Source organism: Thamnophis sirtalis, unplaced genomic scaffold, assembly GCF_051295495.1.
Source record: "Thamnophis sirtalis isolate CommonGarterSnake01/CBP01778 unplaced genomic scaffold, rThaSir2_p1.2 scaffold_1, whole genome shotgun sequence".
Lineage (NCBI taxonomy): Eukaryota > Metazoa > Chordata > Lepidosauria > Squamata > Natricidae > Thamnophis > Thamnophis sirtalis.
Genome location: NW_028261381.1, coordinates 69,155,042 through 69,182,624, shown reverse-complemented (window position 1 = coordinate 69,182,624; position 27,583 = coordinate 69,155,042). Strand labels below are relative to the sequence as shown.

The window sequence follows — 27,583 nt, the reverse complement described above, 5'->3', positions numbered from 1 at the left end:
GAGATGGCTTCCCAGCAAGGAGAAACCGGGATCAGGCTCAGGAGGGAGGTTGATCCCGCGGCCGATCAGTCCGGCCCTTCGCGGTGGTTTACCTGGGAAGAGATCGGGCTGCGCACTGGCCAGGAAGACCCATAACGGGAGCGCTGGATGGTGATTGACAGGAAAGTCTATGACATCAGCCGGTTCTACAAGAGGCACCCGGGGGGCTCTCGGACTATCAGCTCGTACGCAGGGCAGGATGCCACGGTAAGGCGCGGGGCAGCTGACGAGGCGAGTATTCGGGTGGCCAGTTTCTTTCGTTTCCGTAAAGTGTCACAGGGAATACCATAGTTTACGCAATTCTAATATTTGTAGCTATGGGCACGGCATTTAAATATCTTCTCCAAGGCTTCTGTGGTAGCTCTACTAAGTGCTAGTCAGATTTATTGATTGTTTGTTCCTTTACCGTTCAGGGTTGATTCTATTTGTCATTTTCAGTCTCTTCACTCCCATTGTGCGTGATTATAATTAGTTTGGTCTTCTTTATATATTTAATTTTAATTCAATTTTTCCACTCTGCTCCTTGACTTTTATCATTAAAACTTGCAGATTTTCTGTATCTTCAGCTTCAGGGAAGGGCTATTAGCATAATACAGGCTATTGATGTTTCTTCCCCCAATGTTAAAACCAGTTGCCCTTAATATATATTCAGCTTATAAATTGAATATAAGGGTCAAGTACACAGACTTGTACCCTTTTGCTAACCTGGAGTCAGTCTGTTTTGCCATGTTCTGCCTGTATTGTGGCTTCCTGACTTGTATGTAAGTTTCTCATGAGGACAATGAGATTCTGGCTTCCCATTTTTCTGAACACTTTTCAAAAGTCTTTCTATACTATATGAAGCACATATTGACTTTCTTTTTGTTAGTATTTGGCTTTCTCGATTATTTACAAAGCATTCCATTTATTCTGCTCTTTGCTCCATTTGTGGAGCTACACTTTAAGAAAGGTCCAAAACAGTTGGAACAGGAGCCACAAAGAGAGAATGAGGTGGTTGTTGAAGGAATTGTTAAACTGAACTGCTGAGCCTAGAGAAGAAAACTCTTAAGTGGGACTGAGTAACCAGGGTCAATGTGGAGGAAACAAGTGTTGTGTGAGAATGGAACCACTGATTGAGGGAAAGATGTGGGCTTCCTTTCTGGATGTCTACAGGCAGAGATGAGGCAGCCTTCCATTAAGCAGGAATCACATATAAGAAGAGAGGTTTGACATGATGGCCTACATGGTTCCTTTTAAAATCCATTATGTTATGAGTCTATGATTTTCCTAACTCTGAAGGACTGAGCCAAATCTTACAAATCCCATTGTTAATTTAAATAGAAGTGGGAGAAATAAAACAGGAATCCTACCCACAAAATGGTGCAATGAAATCAGCACAGAGGTTCTTTCTTTCTCTTTTACATTCACAAGGACATATTATTCCTGATATACGCTATGCCAGTGAGGCCTAACCTTTTTGTCATCATGTGCCAAAAGCACTCACATGCATGTGCGACAGCATGCCCACACCCATAATTCAATCCATGCATGACCCCCCTGCATGTGCCCCCACTCCTGTGTAAGCATGTTGACCCCCCCACATGCTCCCTGCGTATCTGCCCCGCCCTTCCTGCACCCTGTTTTGGCTCCCATTACATTTTGGGGCCTCACACAGTGCCCTCATGCCCTGTTTCGGCTTCCAGATTGGTGCAGGAGGCATTCCAGGCCCAAAATCAGGTCAGGGGACCACATGCATCCCCGCTGCGCCTTGTTTTGGTCTTGGAAGGCCTCCTGCACCAATCTGGAAGCCAAAAAAGGGCATGACGGCACTGTGTGATGCTCCGAAATGCAATGCGAGCACCCCCATGCATACCCCCCACCCCCTGTGCATGCACACATGTGTCCCCTGCATGCATGGCAGTGTCCCGTAGACCAGGTGGCCAGCAGGAGGTGCACTCGCATGCATGGTGGAGCTGGTCTGGGGTGACGGCTGGTGTTCTGGCAGAGAGGGCTCTGTGTGCCACCGGTGGTGTGTGTGCCATAGGTTCGCCATCAGGGCACTGTGATTTTAGAACAAAAAGAAAGAAAAAGAAACAATTTAAACCAATTCTCTATAGGTTAGCTTTGCTTAGAATTGTTGATAAAACATTGCAAAGTTTTGTTTTTACAGTTTTACCAAAAACCAAAGTGAAGCTCTGAACAAGAAAACCCTTCCAACTATATTTAAGTGTAATTATTAATTCATAACCCACTATTGTGCAATTAAGTAATCAAATTGTAACTTTTTAATTAATCATACACAACTTTAACAAGGAGCCAGTAGTTCAGTCATGCAGTACTATCCTCTCTATCTTCCCTTTTGCAAAGAGAGAAACTGGGTCTATATCACATGATTATTTGAAGATACACATACTTATACACCTTTTTGGTCAGTTGGGAAAACCAGTATCTGGCCTCTGTTAATACGGACTACAAGTTGGAGCTCTCTCTCTCTCTCTCCCTCCCTCCCTCCCTCCCTCTCTCTCTCTCTCTCTCTCTCTCTCTCTCTCTGACACGCACGCACAACAACACCCTAGGTGTAGAAAATAAAAAGATAAGATATAAGTTATGTGTCCATGGGGTTGCAATGGGTTGGACATGATTTTGCAACTAATCACAAAAATTGTCATGGAGCCAGTTTTGTGTAGTGATTAAGGCATAAGGCTAGATATTGGCAGATTGTGAATTCAAGTGCTGCCTTGCGCATGAACAGAAGTAAAAAATAATAATTTTATCATCATTTTAAAAATAAGACTGTCCTCAGTCGCTATAATCCACTTTCAAAGCACATTAGCCTATTTTTTCCCTGTTAGGTTTTACTTACTTTTTAATTTTTAAAATATTTTTTGATAAATATTTCAGAACACTAGTAAAATCAAATGCAAATTAAACTCAGAAAAATAAAAAAGAGAAATAATTAAAAAAATGGAAGTGTCTGAAGACTGAGTCATAACAACTGGACCAAACTTTGTTAATCTGGGATATTCAGTTGCTCATCCAAGTGACTTCATCAATCAGAGTAAAAATTACCGGTAGTTAAGCAGAGTCAGAGAGTGGTTGGAATGTATCAACTATTGCCGGTCCAATTTCAGGTATTTCCCCCTGAAATGAGTTGCAATATATATGTCAATAAAGGTTTAATTATCCAGGCCAAAGGTGATTAAAGGTTGAATTATGGAACTGGAACAAACTTTGTTTATCTGCCATGTTAATCTGAGATTTAGGGAGTCATGATTCAAATGTAATGAGTGTGGAAAGAGTTGTTCCAACTCCACCTTTAAACACCTTTAGCCTGGATGATTGAGTCTTCATTGACATACATTAAAAAATGGAAAGAAAAAATAGAAAAACAAAAGGGAAGGAAGTAGAAGAAATAAAAAGAACTATATTTAAAGAAGTGACTTCCAATCTTCAGTATGCCAAGTAAAAAGAAATTTGATAACTTATTACCTGCTATAAAATTACAAACAAATGTCTATCTTTTCCAAAACCCATCCTTCTATATGCACAACAATAGATGATCAACTTTTCAGTCCTGGTGTCAGCAAAAGGCCCATAAAGAGTTACCAGTGATTTATAAAAAGCATATTTTATTTTAATCTTGATCAAACAGAACAACTTTTTATTCCTTCCTTTTACTTTGAACACTCTTGGTTTTTAATTCATTCAGATGTTATCTATCTTGTTGTATCACAGAGGCTTCTTCAAGTCTTTAGCAGACCTCTTTTTTAGATCCACTAGAAAGTCATCTGTTGCTCCAGACTTTACTTGAAGCCAAAATCATTTTTTGAATAATTATAGTTTAGAATTAATCATAACCCTTCAGAGCTAATTTCTGAAATAGTGCAAGTGTTTCAATATCTTCAGTAAAGCACCTCCTGGGAATTATGTCTGTCATGCTTTGAATGGGAGAAAATAAAGATAAGAATCAAATATAACCATTCAGCCTAAATATGTTTCTTCCAGGTTGACTTTAAATTGGTTCTTTATTATAATATTTTTTCCCTTTTTTTCTTTATGTTTTGGCTTTAGGATCCTTTTACAGCCTTTCACCTTGACAAGACCCTAGTAAGGAAGCACATGGCTTCACTTTTGATTGGGGAATTGGCACCTGATCAGCCCAAACTTGATTCTTCCCAAATATATCTGGAGGATGTCTTCGCTATCACTCACACTTGGCCTCCTCTCATCTCCCTCTCTGCTTCCACTAAGCAGGCAAGACTCTAATCCACAGTGAGAATAACATGGAGATAGCCTTGTTTGCTTCTTTAGTTTCCACAGATTCAAATGGAGTCCAAATAACCCCTCCTCCCATGATGACGCTTCTGTCATCTCAATAAGACATATCCAGCTAGTGTTCAATGTAGAGTGGATTTATTCAGTTTTACCCTTCTCATCCTCCATATGTAGAGCAACCTCATTTTATGTCCCATCAGATGATTTTTCATCTGATTCTGCCAAACAAGATCCAAGGTATTTTTAAAAGTTTAGTTGCCTATCAGATTGGGCAAGTAAACTCAGTTCTTTCAGGCTGCCTTCCTCAGCCTCCGCCTAATTAATCCCAGCCTGTCTTCTTAAGATTAACAAGCAGGTGATTGCAATGCAGCCTCAGAGAGTCCGGAGAAAATGGTTTATCTGGATCATTTTCAGTCAGGTTTCAGACGTGGGCAGAGCCCTGAAACAGGATTGATCATGCTTGGGAATGTCCTGTGATGGGACTTCTGGCCAATAGGCTTCTAATGATGTAACCTGCTGAAAGTTATTGAGTGGGCAGCTGTATAAAGTGATTAAAATAGGTAAATAGAGCCCCATTGAGTTCCATAAATATTTAATCATAAATAATAATTAATATTAATTCATAATATTAATTACATATTTTATAATGGTAATAAAATACTACATTTAAGTAAATATTAATGAAATTGAAATATAGTACAAATATACTCTATAAATGAATGTTATGTGCCAATAGTTTACAATAAATATACAAATAAAAATAGTACTAAATAACACAACAATCAATGGTTTTTTTTAAACTAGTAATTCTCTAACCATAGATTAGTATGTGCACTGGAGGAATATATAAATTGCTGCCTTGTGGACACTCAATAAAGTGCTAATAAACATTACCAAACTATACCAAGCTATACCATGAAATCTTATATATCTCTCCCTCTCTTGCTCCCTCCCTCTCCCTCCCTCCCACTTCTTTGTTTCCCCATTAGTGCATTTTGCCAAGATTATTAAATACAGATAGACATTGATTTCTAGTGTCCCAAGTTGTAGGAGTGACACAAAGGTAGCCTTCTGTGGCTAATCATCCTTTTCTTTTAGTCTCAAGCAGGTTGGCTACAACATGATTTGGGACATCTTTCAGTCCATCCAAAATGCAACCACCTTTTTCATGAATTTGTAATGTGCCATTTAAAGGTAAGTAAGGTCTATTATTCTTAGAATGTTCCACGGAATTGAAGGAAAAGAATATGGATTATTGCAAATATACATGAAAAAGTGTGTTGTGTTATTTATAACAGAGGTGTCACATGGGATTCTCATTTTTACATTCCCACTCAAAGAACACAGAGAGTTCTCTTATGTTTAATCATACCATTTGTTTGTCTGTCATTATTAAATGCAGACCAAGAGTGGAATTTCATTTATAATAAACAAGATGAATGCACAAATTAATCAAAAGCCAATCCCAATTTAAGATCCAAAGGTGGCAAAACTTGAGTCATATAGGAGATCTGAGATCAAGATCATCTGAGTTCAAGATCATGTTAAATAAATTCAAGAAAGTTGTCTTTTTAACTTGAATGGAAAAGCATCAAAATGCCTATGACTGTTTCATTTGAGGTACAGAATAAAATGAAAATAACATAGCAGATACCTTTGAGGGTATCAACCCCAGGCATTAAATCCTCTTACCTCTGCTACTTATTTAGAACTGGGAATATGCACTTTCGCGTGTCACATCTGCATATGTGCAAAACCTTCTGTTCATGAGCAGAGTTTCTGTGATGACGTCTAGGCAGGTGGGCGGAGCCTCCTTCGCCCAAACTGGGGCGAACTGGCAGAATGCCACCTCTGATCAACACTGCAAAGTTTGGATGAATACGTAGACTGAAAGAGTTCTATAGAATTCTGATATAAATTTTGAAATATTCCTCTTCTACTGTTTTAAGGCAGCAATAATAAGAATGAAAAAAGAGTAGCACAGTCTCTTAGTTGTCCAACCAAGAGCCTATAGAGCAGTCATACTGAAGTAAAACAGAAAACATTCAAATCAAATTTAACTAGAAAAAGCAGGTTGTGTGCTATTGTGACTACTTTTTTTAAAGACTGAAGAATGTTTCTATATGAGAAACAGAGGCAGAGTTGGGGGAGGCAGAGTCAAGAGGGGAATCATTGTGAAGTTATGTTCCCATAAGCAGCCTAACTCCAACTGTCCTTGAAGTCCATTAAGTCTTGTCCAGTGCCAATTTAGTGTGGATCATGGAGTCAATACGGCATGGAAAAAACAGTGTTTTAAAAGTAGACATTCCTTTCCAAAAGTTTATAACTAGTGTAATTGTTTTCAGAGGTACCAGAGTTTTGTATATTTAGATCCTAATACTGTCCATCCAACCAAAAGTGCTGTATATGTATATTCCAAGGTTGCCTATATTGGAAAATTTGCTCTAATTATTAGCTTTCAGTATTTAATACTTGACTATAGTTAAGCATGATAGTTCCAGATTCTAAAAACCGAATCCTGCCTCATTAATTAGAAATTGCATTTCCTGTAAAGATATTCTCAGAATCAAAGAACTCCATAGAAATGTTGTAAAGAATGAATTTATTTTCTGAAAATATTTTCCAGATGTTTAAACTGGAATTTTTCTCAGAATATAAATTTATCTGGTAATAATATAAATTTTGAGAGCATTCACCTATTCCCCAAAAAGTAAGGTTTAATGATCTCCATCTATTGATATTTGAAGAAACACCCCTCCAACAATTTTATTTACATGTTGTATTCTTTGGTGTATATACATATATATATACATACATACATACATACATACATACATACATACATACATATGCACACGCACACGCACACACACCATACGTGTATGTCAAATATTTAATGGATTCAGTGCAAATATGGAATTGATATTTAGTGATAGGTAACCCAATTTTTACCTATTAGTATCAATTCTGATTTTGACAATAGAATATTTTGTTATTTTGCATCAATACTAAAGCAACAGTATGAGATTTGGAAATAAACAAAAGAATGTTGGCATTTGTATTCAACTGAGTTATGTAGTACTCCATAGATATTTCTCAGTTGTCTAATAACACAAACCAAAAATGATTAAATATCAGTAATTACACTGATTATTAAATATTGATTGAAGTATTAATTAATGCAGACTTTAAAAAGCAAGGGTGAAACTGGATATCCATGTCTAGTTTCTCTAAATTATGGAAAAGTGGGAGAAAATGTCATTAAATTTTACTTTAATAGTAGATATAATATTTTTAATCCATTTTAATAATTCCAAGGGATTTTCAAATCTATTTAATACTAGCTGATAACCCGGCGTTTACTGGGTATTTATTTACAACCAATACCCCTTACCAGAGAGAGCCCCCTTATGGAGTACTGTGAGTCTGTTACCATGGCAACTGCACTATGCTGTACAGTAGATGCCATTTTAAGGCACAACAGGCTGTATCTTAACAGAACTTGAATCCAAAATGCACACTACCACTGTCGAAAGTACTGTGACTTGACACTATAGATATAATTCATTCCTTTTCATTTCAGCAGCCCAGGGGTTCCAGAGTGATGCTGAAATACACACACAAACACACACAGACACACAGACACAGACACACAGACACACACACACACACTGAGGGGGTGTAGGGGTGTAGGGGTGTCTTACCCTCACAGACTTTCCAGACAGAAAGTCATCTGTGTATTAAGTTTGGGGTTGAAATTGTTAAAGGCATTCCAGAGTTATGCTGGAACATACACACAAAGCCATAAAGATAGATACACAGACAGACAGACAGACAGACAGACAAGCACAGCACAGGTCTGCGACTAAAAAGCTGTTTGATTATTTTCATCTAATTTCCATGTATTTTGGTGTGCTGAAAACAAATAAAATATTGAAAAAACTCCTAGACACCATGATTTGCCACAACATGCAAAATTGTCTTCAAATTTATCAAAAAAATTAATTTTTGGTATTTTTTTTATATTATGGGTTTTTAACCAAATTTAAAGTCCAAATTACTATCAACTAATTCACATAAGTGCATTTAAGATATAAAATGCCCGAAAAACCTTAAAGGGTTTGTCCAAGTTATGTAAAAAAAATAGCACTGTAAATCTGATGGTCAGTAATATATACATAAGCTAGGCTTTTAAGTCTGTGCTTCTAATGGTAGAAGGGGTTAATCTTTCCTGAAGAATCCACTGGAAGGGAGACACAGGACAGATAGCAGCATCTCCGGTCAGTGCCGGGAGTGTGGCCAGCACTGTGACGTCTCATGTACAGAGACAGAGCTGCTCTCTCCTGCATGCCACACTTGTGCACGAATCCTCATCAGGTTCTTGGTTCTAGGCTGTTCACACTTTTTCATCGCAATTCATGTTAGCTCATCAAGGCTGAAAAGCAGGAATTTATTGTTGCCAGGAGTGTCATCTTCATGGCTCAGACATCATGAAAAGGAGTTCGTTCCTTACAGGAAGACAAGTTGGTTTATTGCATCGATGTCGAAGGTCTGATGGGTCAATTTAAACTCCAATATGATTCAGAGCAATGGCATCTTTTTATAGATTCTTCAAAAAGAAGTCCCAAAGCAGTTTTACTCCACAACTGTTTTTACGCTTCCATACCTGTACGTCATTCCGTACACTTGAAGGAAACCTATGAAAACTTGGAATTGGTTCTTCATAAACTTAAATATGAAGACCATGGTTGGCAAGTGTGCGGAGACTTGAAGGTCTTGTGCATTCTGCTTGGGCAACAAGCTGGGTTTACCAAATACCCTTGTTTTCTGTGGCTATGGGACAGTCGAGACTGACAAAATCACTGGACCAAGAAGAGTTGGCAGCCAAGGTTGCTAACAGTCGGTGAAACAAATGTCCTTCCCATAAAGTTCTTCTCCACATAAAATTGGGATTGATGAAGCAATTTGTAAAATCACTTTCAAGAAGTGAGCATGCTTCAAATACTTGGTCACCAAGTGTGTCCATTGGACCAGACATTAGAACACTTATAGTTGATCAAGAGTTTGTCAATACCATGACGGATCCTCAAAAAGAAGGGTGGATTGCATTTAAAGAAATTATACAGAAATTTTTACGCAATAACAAAGATCCTCACTACAAAAAGATCATTGGAAGAATGCTGAAAGCTTTTCAAGCTTTAGGTTGCCTGATGAGTTTGAAAGTGCATTTCCTCCAGTCCCACCTTGACTACTTTCCTGAAAATTGGGGAGCTGTGAGTGAGGAACAAGGTGAACGATTCCACCAAGACATTAAAGAGATGAAAAGGAGATACCAGGGAAAATGGAGCATTATAATGATGGCAGACTACTGTTGGATGCTTCAGAGAGACATTCCAGATGCTACTCACAAGCGTAAATGCACCAAGAGGAGCCCCACAAAGAAGAAGAATGGAGTTTAGTGTCTGTAGGTGAGCTCATTTCAGTTCAAAAAAGGATTTTCATGAAAATATTGTAATAAAACTTTGATTTTATAAGTCTATTTCCATTTATTTTGAGGTATTGCCTTTTTTTAACATAGTTACCTAAATTGCCAGGAAACGTGATGTCCTATGACAAAATGGAGGCCATTTTTGGATTCAGCGCACCAAAAAACATAAAGATTACATGGAATAACCATAACAGCTCTCAAAAAAAAATTTTTTTTGCAGACCTGTGTAATGAACATGAACTGTTTGTGTATTTTATCAAAAGTTTTTCAGCATCCAATAATGAGATTACAAGTTGATTTTTATTTTAAGTCGATTATATCTACAGTAAATCCTAAATCATCTGTTGCATGCCTAGTTTTTTTTCACCCTGCTTGAACATTCTTAATAACAAATGGTATCATTTTGCTATAATCTATTTCCTAACACTGCTATTACAATCTTTGTATCAACATTATCAGTGAAATTAGATGAGCATATCAGGCATTATATTCACTTGCTTTTGTCTGATTAAATGCTAGTGATAAAGTCCAGTTAGTGATAAGTCTGATTAAATGCCAGTGACAAAGGAAGGAAAATACTGGATGCAAAGTTAATAGGGACCGTACTCTTTTAAAAGAACCTGAATGCTTTATTTCACTATTCCCCTACAGGGGCTTTCAGCTAATTGGTGGTCTTTGCACCATTCCCAGCATCATGCTAAACCCAACTGTTTCGAGAAGGACCCAGTTGTTTCATTTCATCCTGTTATTTTGTCATTAGGGGAAACTCTTTCTTTGCAGGTAAGAAGCAACTGCTTAGATGACAACAGATTTTACGGAACCCTGGCCATTCTCCTTTCAGATCAGCATTCAGAACAGCAACTGTTAAGCCATTTCATTGTCAATTTGTTAGAGTTGAGCACAGTCTAATTCTTCTGGGTTTATTATTTATATTTATTAGCAGCATTTGATAAAACAGATCTCATTGAGATAGTAGATTAGTAGGGTTGGACAAAATGTTCACCCAAGGTGGCCATAACAAAAGTGTATTTGTCTATATGGACCAAAGGTGGTAGTCAGCCAGTTCTGACAGGTTCTGGAGAACCGGCAGTGGAAACTTCGAGAGTGGTGAGGGAATGGGGATTTTGCAGTATCCTTCTCCTGCCATGCCCACAAAGCCACGCCCACAGAACCGGTAGTAAAAAAGTTTGCATCCCACCACTGATAAAGGACCCCTGCTTTCTAAGGCTAGGTGGCATTGTCCAAGGAGAGACTAGAACTCACAATCTTGCAGTTTCCAGCCTGATGCGTTAAAACTGGTTCTCCTGTGGTGGCTCATAGCTATAGATGAATATTATGAACTGGATTATTGAGGGAATTATCTCACTGGATTGACTGAACAATCATGTACAAAAGGATTCTGAGGAAAGCAGCAAGTTTTTATGGCCATATGAGTGCAATCCTAAGAAGGTGTGTTAGGGAAGCAAAGTAAGAGATTGTCTTCCTGTCCAAAAATCCTGGCAGCTCAGACAGGAATAGGATAGATTAAAAGATGGAGGGTGGAATGGAGTTTAAGCATCTATTTGTTTGTTCCCTTTTGCTCTTTCTCTGGTTTATGTTATGGATTGAACTGACTATTGTGTGGATTATCTCAGTGGATTGTTTCGGATTTGTTAAGCATATTTTATCTTGGCAGAAGTATAGAATTACTTATGCCTCACAAGCAGAAATACTGGTAGAAAATGTTCTATCTCTGATGGTTGTGAGGTTCTGAGGATGTGGCAGTCAGTAAAAATATCAAAATGAAGAAGCTGCCTATTTAGCTGAGATTCTGGATTCCCTTTTTATTGTTAATTTACTCCTACCGAAACCAGTCGGGACATTAATTTTGGCGGCTATAGGATGGTGTGGCTGAAGAGCTGATATTGGGACAATGGAACACTTTGAACCCATCAGATCCATGTCCATCAGTAATGCTTTCCTTTGGGGCCTTCTACTAATGGGAAGATTAGGTTTATCTAGTGTTTCTGTTGTAAAGGTGTGTTGTGAGGGAAAGACACGCAGGAGCCATGGATGCAAGAGAGATCTTTATTAAGACAGAGATGACAGCGATTCAAACTTTCCCTGAACGGTCAGGGTATTTATACTAGCACTCAGACCAACTGTCAAAATGACCAGCCAATCAGGTCGCAGCTGGTATTTGCATATTCAATATTCAACACTCCTTCCCCCCAGTTCTAAAGACTATTTGCATATTCAAACTCAGACTATTTGCATATTCAATATTCAACACTCCTTCCCCCCAGTTCTAAAGACTATTTGCATATTCAAACTCAGACTATTTGCATATTCAATATTCAACACTCCTTCCCCCCAGTTCTAAAGACTATTTGCATATTCAAACTCAGACTTTCTCCTTCCCCTCAGTTCTGCGCATGCTCGCAAAAAAAACCCCATTGAAAATCTTCCGATCCTGGGCTAGAGAGCTACAAGGAGGAGTCCCCCCCAAAAAAACTGTTGGTGAGGTCTTTTGAACAGTTTCTGTCCACTGGGGGGGGGTTGATGCGAGCCGAATGGCTTCTTAGATGCCGGAGGCTAGGTGGACCGAGCGGCTTTGTGGATTGGCTTTTGCTCGGAGGTCTGTGAGCGGGAAGCAGAGGCAAGACTTGCGTGGAGGTCTGTGAGCGGGAAGAGCCGGCGCTGGTGGCCTGGGGTGACAGGCAGGACAGGAGGGAATGGCAGCTTCTTCTCGAAGGCAGTGGCTCCTCGCAGTGGAGGCAGGCAGGCTTCGCTGAAGGCAAAGGCAGGCAGCGGAGGCAAAGGCAGGCAGCGGAGGCAAAGGCAGGCAGCGGAGGCAGGCATTGAGCTCTCGCAGCAGGCTTCGCAGGAAGGAATTTGTGAGCCCTGGAGGCATTGGGAGGACTGGCAGGCATCGGGACGGCAGCTCTTGGGAGGCAGGTTTCGCAAGAAGGGACACAGTGGCAACGTTGGCTTCAGAAACCTGCGGGGTGCGCAGAAACTCTTGCCGGCGCACAGGCAGCGAGGCCTTGAAGGGCTTTGAAGGCAGCGGGGTAGGCGTGCCGGCAGCGCACTTAAGCGACCTCAATTCGACGCATCAGCAGGTTGAGGAACATCAATCTACGAGGCAAGTGGATTGCCCAGGTGTAGGGCGTGCTTATGGTGTAGAGGCGTGCGAGCAGCTTTAAAGTTAAGGCAGCCGAATCCAGAGAATAACTCAGGTCTGATAGTGTAACGAGGAGTGGCCAGAGGAGTAGGACAGTCTGGTGTATGTAGTGAGTGTGCTAGTGTTGGAGAGGCTGTGCGGTTGTGAGCGGGGATCGGTCGAGCGGCTGCTACCAGAGGGCAGACTTCAGAGGTGCTAAAAGCGGTTACTGGTGGAAGCTTCGGGCTGCTCTTCAAATTTATGCAGGCTGAGCCCCTTCAAATTTAGACAGGCTGAGAGAGCGTAGCCGGTGCATGCTAGGTGGCAGCTTGGATAACGAGGCGGTTTGTTGAACGCGGCGGTGCATGTAATGCTGAGAGTGCCGTAGGAACAGCTGGAGGCAGGCAGGCAGCGGCCCCATGCGCGGTTTAGCCGTCGCGGTCCATAGCTCGTCCCTGAGTAGCGGTGGCGGCTCCAGTCGAGGTTAAGAGTAGGAAGCCCGTCCCTCGGACGGATGGAGGCTGCACCTGATTGCTTACTCAGGTTGGCTAAAACCGGAGGCCCACGGCGGTGGTTACTGCTGCTGACGCTTGCTGGCCAAGGCGGCAGCTCTGACAGGCCCTCAATGGAGGAAAGAACAGGAATTTTTTTTTCCTGAGTTCACGTTGGCTGATGTTGTTCCCTCGCTTCTGTCTTAGGCTCTGCGGGAATCGCAAATCCCATCCTCGTCGCCAGTGTTGTAAAGGTGTGTTGTGAGGGAAAGACACGCAGGAGCCATGGATGCAAGACAGATCTTTATTAAGACAGAGATGACAGCGATTCAAACTTTCCCTGAACGGTCAGGGTATTTATACTAGCACTCAGACCAACTGTCAAAATGACCAGCCAATCAGGTCGCAGCTGGTATTTGCATATTCAATATTCAACAGTTTCTGCTACCAAAAGGGACAACTTCCTTTCCTGACTAAGAAATCTAAGTTTAAGACTGTTTTTTTTCTGTATTTCTATTGTAGGGCTTAATTTTAAAAGCTATCTCGCTCTGCCATGTGTTTCTGCACCTGGAAATTTTGAAAATTAAGACTGCAATCTATTCTAACTTCCACAATTACAATTTATTATTGTGACAGCTATGTACATCTCACTTTTTTTTGCTTTTTTCCTGCCTGAGAATTTATTTCACAGAGCAGATGAAAAGGATGTTATAGAAATGGAGCCTTAAATTATAATTATCTTTTGAAAGTTATTTGCTTTTTTCATGCCTTTCTTTTACAGTTGGGTTTGCAGAAAAAGAAATACATGCGTTATAACTATTAGCACAAGTATTTTTTTCTTCAGTGAGTATCTTCTCTCCCCCTACCTCCTGTTAAACTCCAAATGAACTTTTTCTTCTGTTAAAAAACAACTTTCACATCCTCTTTGGACTCTTATCTTTTCCACCATGAGCTCATGGGCAGATTATATATATGCATTCTACATAATCCCCAGCACAGTTTAGATTAATAACAGCTCTTATTAATGATTAATAATGATTAAATGATAATGATAAGATAAAGAAGAGGAGGGAAGAAGAAGAGCAGTATTAGCAACTACAGAACATTGCAGAGAATGAGGAGGAATTCTTTCCTTTCTCAGACCACACAGATTCCCATGAGTTTAATATACATATTTAAGCTGGAGGGAGGCATCCCAATTCTAAGTCCATACCTTCAAAAACAGGCTATGCCTAAACAATGCGAAGAGAGAAATGGCAAGCTGGAGAGGGTACTGCACTTTCTCATGCAACTGCTCAATTATTTGATGCTCTATAGACACAACTGAGGAGCATCCATAAATCAAATTACAGTGGAAGAAAATTGCCATGGAAGAGAGACAGGAACATAATGGAGAATATAGTCCAACCTCTTCACCAGCAGTTGTTTTTGTTTTTGAAACTGCTTTATTCGTAAGATCATAAATGGTGCCTGCTGGATCTAACCCCTGACCCATCAAGTTCAGCAGTCCATTCTTACAATAACCAACCAAGGAAATCTACTGGTCTTCCTTCAGGTGGCCTTCAGAAGCTACCACACTGCCATCCAAGCTAATAGCCATTGAATCTTATGAATTCCACAAGCTCCATCCTTTCTTGAAGCCAGTCAAGCTGGTGGGCACCACAACTAACTGCTTACAGCAGATCAGAGGGAACCTCTGTCATAAGTATTTTTTAAACTGTCTTCAATTAGATTGAGTGTTGAGTCTGAGTCTCCAGAACCACAAAAGCATTGGACTCTGAACAAGGTTTTTTTTTTAAAGCCTGCACACGCGCCAGCTTCAACGGCTTCCTTTTCCCCCATTGATTGACAAGTCTTTCTCGAGACTTCAGAACGTAGCACTCCTTCCCCCTGGATGGAACACACATAGTCTCTGAGATATGCGGGCTTCCTGGATATCCTTTCCAATCTCCGCACTCTGTTCTGTTCCGCTGAAGCAGATGTTTGTTCTTGTCTCTCTGCTGATGTTCCCGCCTCCTCTGCAGGCTCCTCTAATGGGCCCTCTGGCTGGTATAGTTCAACAGGTAAGGGCTCACATGACAAAGATATTGGAAAGGTAGACACGTTGAAACGGGATGGGTAGCAGGCTGGACCCACATTGCTGTCTTCTGAATGCGGTGGCAATGATGCATAATTCATCGCTGGGGTAATATCATGTGGTATTAACTGTTCATTGTAGCATCGCATTTGATCTATGTGAGGTCTCCATTGCCGGCCATCCTCTAATTGGATTGGTTCTCTACACAGGTAAGAGAGATCCGAGAGATAAAATTGATGGCTGTATATGACTTTAGCTTGTCTGCATAATTTTATTATATGACAATAATTCACAGATCCATAATAATCAATTATCATTTCCACGTGTGAAAACTGAACTACTTTTTGGATGTTATTTTAACCTATTATTATTTCTTTTACCTTGCTTTTCCTATGATAGAAAAGTTCGAAGGGTGTTTAGAAATGCTATGCCTTTTCTTATAGATTATGATTGCCCTTGATTTTGTTTGGACTTTATAAAAGTGGAAATGAGATGAGTAGAACAAATATTCTTTGGCTTCATTTTAAGATAATAGTACTAACTGAAAGAAAAACTGGCCAGTGCAGGAAAACTTTCCATTCCCAGCATCTGGTTTTCATCCAGATCAGGATATTCTCCCCTCCCCCCAAGTTTTATTTATTTTATTTATATTACATTCAATCCAATTTTTATTAAACAGTTGGTTGTCTGGGTGCAATCACATTTAAACAATCATTATATTCATCTTTGTTGTCACATTTATCTACACTATTACCACATAATAGTAATATTGTAATAACATAGTGATACAATAACAGTAATACTTGGCATCATGTACTTTAACAACCCTTCTCTTTAATACTTCATTTTTTAATATCTCTTCTTTTCTAACTTCTGTCTATCTTATCTAGCAGTTAATAACATATAAGATTAAGTATATCCTATGTCAGAAAACAAAAAAAGAAAATAAAAAGAACAAAAGAAAATAGAGAGAGGAGGGAGATATAGGGAAGAGTAACTCAAAAATAACAACAGAGAAGAAACTCATCCCTTCATCACCTCCTTGCCTGCTTCAACTTTATAATTGCTATGCCTTAAAGAAAAGAAGGGAAAAGGAAAGGGAAGTCCAAACAGCAATAAAGAGAAGGAAAAAATAATCTAACCATTATCTATTACCCACCTTACTTTAATTGTTATTCTTTTTTTTTTTTGGCCTGCCTCCCATATTCCTCCCTTATATCTCTAATTTTATCTATATCTACTTCTTGGAAGTTTGGTCTAACTATTCCTGCCATCTCCACCCTTTTTCGCTGCCTAACTTCTTCTTTTTTATTATAAATTTTTATAATATTATAAATTTTATAATAAAATTTAATAAAATTTAATAAATTTTAATAAATATAATAAATTTTATTATAAATTTTTACAACACATACATAAAAAAACAAAAAAAGAGCACCATCACATACAGCATGTCGTTTGGTTATAGGTGTTTTAACATCCATATTCTCGAATAACGTTTACCATCACAGATTTTTCATCGAGTATAACTAAATACCTCACTTTCATTGTACAGTATATGTTCAATTACGATTAGTATTATTTTTTTCCAATAAATCATAGTTCCCTTACATTCTTGATTATCTATTTGATAACAGTATATCTTTATATAATCCCCATATGAAAGAAAAAAAAATTTTTTTTACCAACCATTTATATTTATATATCACTATTTTCAATTATGCATAGTTCCACCAATCAACTATCAGGTATGCTTATGTTCATTGTTCTCCTTGTACCTCATACATTCAAACAGAAATCTTATTCCTTCATTTTTCAACAAAATATTCTAAATAGTCGCTACATATATATACCAATTTTTAATTATTCCCTTATTAAAATTATTTATCAACAACAAGATATCATTGTAATATGTTCTTAAGGTTATACATTATATCACCAGTCCTCTATCAAATATACATAAATCTTTGTTATCCTTATCCTTTTTAAAGCAAAAAATTCTAAAGTATTCAATTCATATATGTATCAGTTTTTCATTGTATCGTTGTTAATCTATTTCACAGCATAATTGTGTTATCATTTAACTCCTTCAGTTAAAACATGAGTAAAACATTTTTCATTTCCAAGTTTTTCCCCCCAACCACTGATAAAACAAGTCCCATATCTTATAAAATTGTTCGTCCTCTTGTTCTCTAATTTCAAGTGTCAATTTTCTCATTTCAGCACCGTCCATTATTTTTCGAATAACTTCTTCCTGTTTTGGTATTATTTCATTTTTCCAACTTTTTGCAAATACTATTCTGGCTGCTGTTAACACGTTTACAATCAGATATTTTAAGTTTTTATTATAGATTTCTGGTATGATTCCCAATAAAAAGACCTCTGGTTTAAAGTTTATTTGTTTGTATGTCATTTTCTCCAACCACATGTGGATTTTAGTCCAGTATTTTTTAGCTTCAATGCAAGTCCACCACATGTGGTAATATGAGCCCGGTATCTGATGGCATTTCCAACACTTTTCTGATTTATTCTTGGACATTCTTGCAATTCTCGTTGGGGGCAGATGCCACCTGTAAAACATCTTATACAATTTTTCTCTATATGCAGTAGACATTGTCATTTTATAGTTTTGAGACCACAGTTTCTGCCATTTCTCTAAATCAATCCCATACCTAAAGTTTTCCCCCCAAGCTATCATAGTTTCTTCAACTTGTTATTCTTGTAATTTAACCTCCAATAAATATTCGTATAGTTTTTAAATTACTTTTTCATCAGTACCTGTTAAAATTTTGCCTAACTCAGTCATTTTATTGTAAACACCTTTGGATTTTCTATCTTCACTATATCTGGATTGTATCTGTACATATGAATACCAATTCATTTCTATCTTTTCTTGTTTCAACTCTTGGATAGATTTGAGTTCACCCTCTGCATTCAATATTTCAACATTTCTAACTGTTCCTTTTTATATATTATTGGATATGAAAATGCTTCAATCGTTGATATCCAGACTGGAATTTTTAAGTAGTGTAATCTTTTAACCTTTCCCCAGTTTAATAACAAAGCCTCCCTTATATAATGTCTTCTAAAATAGCCATGTGCTTTAGTTCCCTTATACCATAAAAAGTATGCCATCCCAACAGTAAATCATGACCTTCTACATTCAATAGTCTAGAATTTTTTAGTGTAATCCACTCCTTAATTCACATCAAGTTTGTTGCTTGGTAGTATAACTCCCAATCAGGTAAGCCCAATCCTCCTCTAATTCTAGCATCTTGTAACAATTTAAGTTTTATTCTAGCTTTTTCCCCCTTGCCAAATAAACTTCAAAACTATTTTGTTTAAGTCTTGAAAAAAGTCCTTACCCAATCTGATTGGGATTGTCTGGAACAGGTATAAAATTCTAGGTAGAATGTTCATTTTAATTGTAGAAATTCTTCCCATCATTGATAGTTGTAAATTTTCCCATTTCATCAAATCAGTCGCTATTTGTTGTTTTAGTCTAGTATAATTGTCCTCCTTGAGAGTACTGCATCTAGGTGATAGGTATATCCCCAAATATTTAACCTTGCTTGTAATTTGAATCTGCAAAGTTTCTGACAACTCTTCCTTTTGTGTTGCTGGCATATTCTTTGTCATAATCTTTGTTTTGCCTTTGTTTATTTTCAAACCTGCTACTTTTCCATATTCCTCTATTCTTTCTAGAAGTTTGGGTGCTGCTTCTAGTGGATCTTCAAGAATAAAAACTAAGTCATCTGCAAACGCTTGTAGCTTATATTCTTCTTTCTTAATTTTCATTCCTCTTATTTCTTCTTCTTCTCTGATCTTTCTATTTAAGACTTCTAATGTTAAGACAAAGAGTAATGGTGATAATGGGCAACCTTGTCTCGTACCTCTCTTTATTTCAATAGGATCTGTTAATTTTCCATTTACCATTATCTTTGCTGTTTGTTTCTGATATATCAGAAACATGGTTTGAGTAAATTTCTTACCAAAGTTCATCTGCTCCAGTTGTCAAAACATAAATTGCCAATTCACATTGTCAAAGGCCTTCTGTGCATCAAGAAACATCAAAGCCATTTGTTTTTCGGGGTGGGCCTCAAAATATTCCAAAGTATTCAAAATCATTCTCATATTGTCTTTAATTTGTCTCTTAGGGAAAAAGCCATTTTGATCTGAGTGGATGAAGCTATTTAAATATTTTTTAAGTCTCTCTGCTAGTATAGATGCAAATAGCTTATAATCTGAATTTAATAAAGAAATTGGTCCATAGTTCTTAGTTTGTGTTAAATCGGTCTCTTCCTTGGGTAGCAATACAATATATGCTTCTGACCATGACTTCGGTATTCTACTCTCAGACATCACTTCATTCATGACTTGTAAGAGTGGGAGAATCAAAATTTCCTCAAATATTCTGTATTCCACGGGTAGTCCATCCGTCCTGGGGCTTTTCCGTTATTTTGTTTTTTAAGTGCATCTGTTAGCTCCATCATTGTTATTTTACTTTCTAGCATTGTTCTAGTTTCATCTGATATCTGGGGGAGATTGGCATCCTGTAAGTACTTTTTGACTCCTCCCTCCTCCACCTTCTCTTGTTCATAGAGCTTAGCATAGTAATCTTGTATAATTTTTTCCCCTCAGTATTTCTATACTGAATGTGTCCTTGTTCATCTCTTAATTGGAATATTTTCTTTGTTTCTCTCTTTCTCTTTTCATCTTATATGCCAACCACCTGCCTGGTTTATTTGCATTTTCAAAATAGTTCTGTTTAGCACCTCTAATTTTTTGTGCCAGGTCTTCCTTTTCCAGTAGGTCCATTTTATGTTTAATTATATCCATTTTTATCTTGACATGTTTTTTTTGTGGGATCTCTGTAATTCTCTTTCAAGTATTTTGTAATCATTATCAAAAGCTTTATGCATTTGTCTTTTCTTTAAGTTTCTCTTCCTTGTATAGTCTATTATCAGACCTCTAGTTACAGCCTTCATTGTATCCCAAAGATTCTGCATTGATGTATCTTATTTCCTATTTTCTTTAAAGAAAAGGACTAGCTCTTTTTCCATTTTTTGTACAAAGTCTTTTTCTTTCAATATGGTATTATTTAATGTCCATCTAGATCTTGCCCTTTGGCCTTTCCATTTAATTGAGATTGAGTTGTGGTCTGCCCAAGTGCTTGCTCCAATCTCAATTTCTTGTACATTGCAGATCAATTCTGCTGAAGCCCATATCATATCTATTCTAGAAAATGATGAATGTCTATTTGAATAAAAAGTGTATTGTTCTTTTTTTGGCATTTCTTTCTCTCCATATATCTTTTAGATTTATTTCATCTATCATCCTAAAGAAGGATTTCGGCAGCAATTTTCTATTTAGCCTTTTTGTTTTGTGTTTTATAGTCCATATTTTGGTCCACAATGCCATTAAAGTCTCCCATCATACAAATATCAACATAGTCTAAGTCCAAGATTCTTTTATGTAATTTTTTATAAAATTCATCTTGTTTTTGATTGGGGGAATAAATTCCAATTAGAAGTGTTTTTTTGATATCCATAATTTCCACCATTAAAATTCTTCCCTCTTCATCTGCATAAATTAGTTTTGCTGCAATATTGCCTTTAATATAGAAGATCACTCCTCTTTTCTTGCAGAGCCAAGGTGGCACAGTGGTTAAATGCAGCACTGCAGGCTACTGCTAGATCAGCAGTTCAGCGGTTCAAATCTCACCGGCTCAGGGTTGACTCAGCCTTCCATCCTTCCGAGGTGGGTAAAATGAGGACCCAGATTGTTGGGGGCAATATGTTGACTCTCTGTAAACCACTTAGAGAGGGCTGAAAGCCCTATGAAGCGGTATATAAGTCTACTGCTATGTTGAAAACATTTTCCCAAGCTTTGGTTGAATTAGTAGATGTTCATATCCCTTTTGGATATGTACTTCTTGTAGGCAAATTATGTCAAGTTTTAACTTCTCTAATTTATGAAATGTTTTCTTTCTTTTAGTTGCTGAATTAAGTCCATTAATATTAATTGTAATCATTTTTCTTTCCTCCATGTTTATACTTTATATACAGGATTTATAACTCTAGTAGATTTGGGTTCTCATTTCTCTCTGCAGCTTACACCCCCCACTGCACCTTCTTCTTTCTCAATTCCACCTACAGCGCCTTCTACTTTTTCAGTCACAGTTGTAGGTGACTCCAGTAGTTGTGCCACAGAGTCATCTTTCCCAGTTTTCTAAGCCATTTCTCTAAAATATTGTGCATAAAAAGCTTCTGCCTTATCAATTGTATCTATCCTGTGCCTTTGTCCTTGCCATGTACATAGTAGACCTTCTGGAATGAGCCATCTGTAATTGACACCTTTTTTCATCAGAACTTTGGTCAGAAATTGATATTCTCTTCTCCTCTCTCTTACCTCTCTCAGAATTTGTTTGAGAACTGCGATCTCCTTGCCTTTGTATTCTAATTTTCTATGTCTCATTTTCTGTAAAATTTGTAATTTGGTTGTTTTCTTAGTAAATCTTACATGCACTTCCCTTGGAAGAGCATTTCTCATTGCATATCTTGTATGTACTTGGAAGACTTCATCTATGGTATCTATCATCTTCTCTTGGGATATCTCTAATACATTTATCAGGATTTTGGATATTATCTGTACTACGTTCTCTCCTTTTTCTTCTTCTATGTTTTGAAATCTTAAGAAAAATTCAGACCTATCCATCTCCCATCTTAGTATTCCACTACTCTCCCTTTGCACGTCATTCAGTCTACTATCTAACTTCTCAGTTTTTTTCTCTCCTTCTTGGATTTTACCTTCAATTTTTTGAATCCTGTCTTCAAACTTCTTTACAAGGGTATCTAACTTGTCATCCCTACTATCAAGTCCTACTTGCATTTTCTTTATCGCTTGCATGATTGTCTCAATGTTTGCTCCTTTCTCTTTCTCTTGCTGAAGCACTGACTGTATTGACCTCTGACCTCCCACCAGTGAGGAGGCAGGGGTTGTTGTTGTAGAGCCAACAGGAGTTACTTTTCTACTCATGCTCAACAAATTTTTGAAGGTGTAAGGTTATAAGTCAGTGATGGCGAACCTATGACATGCGTGTCAGTGCTGACACACGTAGCCATTTGGGGTGACACGCACAGGATTTCATGCGATTCATCCTCGGCTCCTGCACGGCCGCCGAGGATGAAAGAATCTGTGCTGGAGTAACGGGGGGGCGGGATGTGTGATCTCCCCCGCCCACACTCACTTACTGTATCGCCGCCGCCCCTTTCTGAGCGCAGGGGCTGCTGGTAAGGCGTGCGTGCCGTGTGCACACACGTCATCAGCACGGCGAGGGAGGACCCGCAGGAGAGGAGCGTGGGAACAGTGCGCGCCTCTCTCCAGTCAGGCCGGCACAGAGAGTCTACTCCTGGGACTGTCGGTTACGACCGCACCACACTTATCTCAGTTCACGGCAGGGCTGTGGAGTCTGCTGCTTCCAGCTCCATGTCCTCATCAACATGCCGCTCCGGCCCGCCCCCGCTATGAATATTCATATTCTTCGCCCTTGCGTCACTAGGTATATTCATAGCAGGGGCGGGCTGGAGCGGCATGTTGATGAGGACGTGGAGCTGGAAGCAGCCGACTCCACAGCCCTGGTTCACGGCACCCCAAACAAGTTCAATAATATCAAGGGCAACATACGAAATCGACTGATGAACAAAGAAGTTACTAAGCAGGTATGTTAAATAATTTGTTTTTGGTTTATTAAATACAATTATATATTGCAATTATAAATTTTTGTAGTTTAAACTATAAATTGCGCAAAATTATGTTTTTGTCGAAGTGACACACAACGCGAGTTATGCTCGATTTTTTGCCAATTTTTGACACACCACGCCAAAAAGGTTGCCCATCACTGTTATAAGTACAATGAGAAAAGGGCACAAGAGAAAAAAGAAGGGGGGGAGAGGGAAAATCTGACTTAAGAAAGGGGGTGAAAAAGAAAGAAAGAGAAGAGAGAAAGAGAGGGAAAGAAGAAACAAAACAAAAACTCTTCAGTCTAATTTGCTCAAAATTTAAGGTGAGCCATCCATTGATGTCCCAATGTCTTCAAAAAGAAAAAAATGCAAAAAGAGAACATAGGGTAAGAAAAAAAAAACAAGGATACTTCAAGCCACAAAAAAAGAAAAAGAAGGTAAGGAGTCAAAAAAACAAAAGGAGAAAAAAAAAGAAAAAGGTCAATATCTCCCCAGCAGAATAATATGAAAATAATATAAAAAACTGCCACCAAGCTAAAACAAATACGTTCAGTCTTTTTCCCCCCTAAGATCAAAGTCTTTCCAAGGTCATTCTCAGCTTCCTTTGCTGCTTTGTTATTTAGTCTAAGGCAGAGTTCCAGATAATAAAAAGCTGCAGCTGTATAAATAAAGCCTACTTTTTTTAACCAAATAGATTACAGGGGAAATTTTGGTAACAATATTTCAAGTCCGCTAGATGGCAGTGTTAGCTTATATTGACTTGTTGACTTGTATCAACTCAGTATTAAGGCTTCCATAACTTTGTTTAGAAAAAAAGAGAAAATAACAAGAGTTACTAAAGAGCAGCCTAAGAGCTAAAAAAAAACAGATCTTCAAAGCACTTTAAGTTTAAATTCAGTGTCCCCACAAGGTCCAGAGTTAAGAATGTCAGTGGTAAAAAGAAAAACACAGAAAGCGGATTTGAATTGCAGGAAAGTCCAGCCCGGTTTCCAGAGATAAAAATAAAAAAATAAAAATCCTTCAAATGGCAAAACTTATACCTGCCGCTTTTCTCACTAGTCAGCCTTATTTTAAACTGAATTTCCAAATTTAGAGTGTTCTCTTTCCAATAAAAAAAGGTTTTAAAACTCTCACCAGCACGACATGCTTCTTATCCAGTCTATTCAGGGCTGTCAGCAGTTTCAGTAGCCATTTGGCTAATCCAGAAATCACTGGCAAAGGGGTTTTTTCCTGGTTCACCAGAGACTTTGCGGGTGTCTTTGGGACCACTGGATTTCACCCTACCTTTCACTGTCTCTTTGGGACAGCTTGGGTCCAAAAAGAACCATCCAGATGATCGGGTTTAGATGGACATTCAGGAGCAGCCTGAAAGTCCGTCTTCACACTGCTAAGCCCCGCCTTCCATTTTTCCACTGCTTAACTTCTAAGCTTTCTATCCCAGCCCTTTCTTCCTTTCAATCGTATCATTCAACTTTCCTAATACAACCCCCCCGTTTCATTTCATCCACCACTATTATTTTTATTATCATCTCCTCTTTCTTTTTTCCCTTCTTCATTTCTTTTATTGGCTTTTCCCTTTCTTTTGTTATCTCCTCATTAAAGAGAGACCCTATTCCCACAGAAAACACTGAGCCATGAAACCTGGGTAGGCATGTCTGGAGGGGGATGTCATCTGACTGGGTGGGAATGATGTTGAGTTGGCCATACCCACCCAGGTTTTGTGGCTCCCGGTGTTTTCTTTTGTGTGGGAAACAGATCCAAATGGCTCTTTGAGGGTTTAATGGTTCAAGACAAAATTTCATTCATTTGTAATTAGAAATAAATATTTCACAATATATAATTGCATTTTTTTTGTGATTAATCACTATGCTATAATTATGTTCAATTTATAGCAATAAAAATACATCCTGCATATCAGATATTTACATTACGGTTCATAACAGTAGCAAAATTACAGTTACATAGTAGCAACGAAAATAATTTTATGGTTGGGGGTCACCACAACATGAGGAACTGTATTAAAGGGTCATGGCATTAGGAAGATTGACAACCACTGATCTACAGGGAAAGATGTTAAAAGCTGAGATATAGAATTCTTCTTTTATCTTTTAAGCAACCTCTATTATTCCCCAATTCCAGTTGCTTAATTATACAGCCAGTAGTGCCTGTATCCAATCAAAGAGCTACAGTGTTTACAGCTTACACTATTTCCACTCTCTTTCTTTGTAAACAAATTCCAGGTGCAGGCAATTTATCTAGTGATAGTCTTGCAACACTATTTCCAATACACTGTTCAGGATTAATTTCTAATCCACACTGTCTTCCCTCTACTTTCTCACACTTTCCCCTCTGGGTTTTGCTCTGGCCAGAAGATGTCGCTGTTGCACTGTTTCTCTTCTACTTCTCTTAGTTTCCTTTGTTTACACCATATTCTTTTAAAGTCCGGGAACCAAATTTTAATCCAAATAAGAGTTTATTAAATCCTTAGATGGCCACTCTGCTTTTCTTCTTTTAGCATTTATAGTATCCAAATAATCAAACAGTTAATATATCTTATTTTGGATCTCTTTCAGCTCTGTCCTTATCCGCCACTGTTTCAGGGGGTGGAGGCTTGACAAAACCACCACCTTCTTTTACAGCCCCATTGTTGATCAACATCAACATTTCTGACAGAAGTTTTAAAAAACCCACAAATTTCTCACACAGCCACCACACTGTTCTTCTTCAATATCACTCCTGCACAAATTTTACTGTCCCGTTGCCCCACCTTCGTGACTGCCCAAAAATGGCAATTGTTCCTACTGTCGTTCAGGAGAGCTTGCTTTGCACATAACGAGGAAATTGTAAGTTCCTCATGGTCAGCAAAGCGTCTTTCCTTCCTTCACTGTCCCTCCAGGATAGCTGTAAGGTCTTCCGTCAGCATTTACTGGTTGGATTTCATGGGGCTCAGCAGAGCCTCACTATTTTCCAGCCATTCTCACCATGATGTCAACTGTCCCAGGACATTTTTTTAAAAAGAAGTTCAAATCAGACCAGACAACTTGGTTCAGTCTGGAATAAGTAAGGGGAAAGATTTGAAAGTAACTGTAGAAAAGAAATGTTTCACAAAATGAAAAATAAATATATTGCTAGAATTATATTTTAATTCTCCATATTTTCAAAACTGTACTCTGGTGACTATCAGATTTGATAACAAATGAGTATTTAAACTCTACTATTAGGGTAATATAATTTAAGATTTCCAAAATTCAATATATTTTACTAGAAATACTAGTTATATACCAATACATACAAACCAATCAACATTAAAATATAAATCATGGACAAATATAAATATATATTGTAGACATTTGCTTGATCTTCCTTCCTTCATGGTATGTCTGGACTAAAACCTGTCTTTCTCTCTTCTCCCAGCTTCAGTCAATGTGCAATGTGAATCAATCTTTTTTCAATGACTGGGTAACGGGGCACCTGAATTTTCAAATTGAGCACCAGTGAGTACTGATTTAGGGCAATAAGATTTTAAGCTATCAGTAAGAAACTGCTTCATAGTTTGAATAAGGCAAAAAGATAGTTAAGTATCACAAGTTCTTTGTCTTCTTTTCTGCCTATAGTCTTTTCCCTACGATGCCTCGGCACAACTTTTGGAAGGTGGCTCCTTTGGTGAAGTCCATGTGTGCTAAACATGGTATTGAATATCAGTCAAAACCTCTCTTCACTGGCTTTGCTGACATTGTGTAGTAAGTATCAGACTATCAGGCCAGAAGAGGAGTTGGGGATCTAGGAAACATTCAAGATACAAAGGTTAGCCAAACAGATCAAATGAATGAAATCAAATGAAGGATCTGCATGGCTTTGCTCTCAAGAGTCGGGGAAAGGAGAACATGCAATTATATAGACATACTTATATACATGTGAATATGTCAACTGAACAAAAGAGATCTGGTGTGCAAAGTATTAAACTGTTAATGAGAAGAAAGATTTTGGATGTAGATCCTTTAAGAAAAAAAATAAGCCTAGTAGTAGAAAGAGAGAGATGCTAGTCATTAAGCATGTGTTCTATCACATGCATCTTTTATAAAATTAGTTAGTATTAAATAATTAGTTATCAGTTAACATCAAACAGGTAATGGCAAACTGTTTCTATATTGCTTGTATGAAAATTACACACCCAGATGGCCTCCTAAAGATAGGCAGACTCTGCCGTCTCCCTATCATCATGACTATGAAATTTGGGTGCTTAGATAAAGTACTACTTTATATAGATTTTATATAAGTCCATATAAAGCAGTAGTGAAATTCATTTTTTTTACTACCAGTTCTGTTGGCATGGCTTGGTGGGCATGGCAG

The 27,583-nt window shown here is 38.2% G+C and overlaps 1 protein-coding gene across 1 annotated transcript; it reads left to right on the top strand.

The window, feature by feature from the left end:
- LOC148049524 (acyl-CoA (8-3)-desaturase-like) lies at positions 1-27,582 on the top strand. Its single transcript, XM_087703941.1, has 6 exons — positions 1-246; positions 4,090-4,272; positions 5,392-5,487; positions 10,433-10,561; positions 26,579-26,727; positions 26,848-27,582. The coding sequence occupies exons 1-6, from the start codon at positions 148-150 to the stop codon at positions 26,972-26,974; spliced, it is 783 nt and encodes a 260-aa protein (XP_087560067.1). The 5' UTR covers positions 1-147; the 3' UTR covers positions 26,975-27,582.
- The last annotated feature ends 1 nt before the right edge of the window (position 27,583 follows it).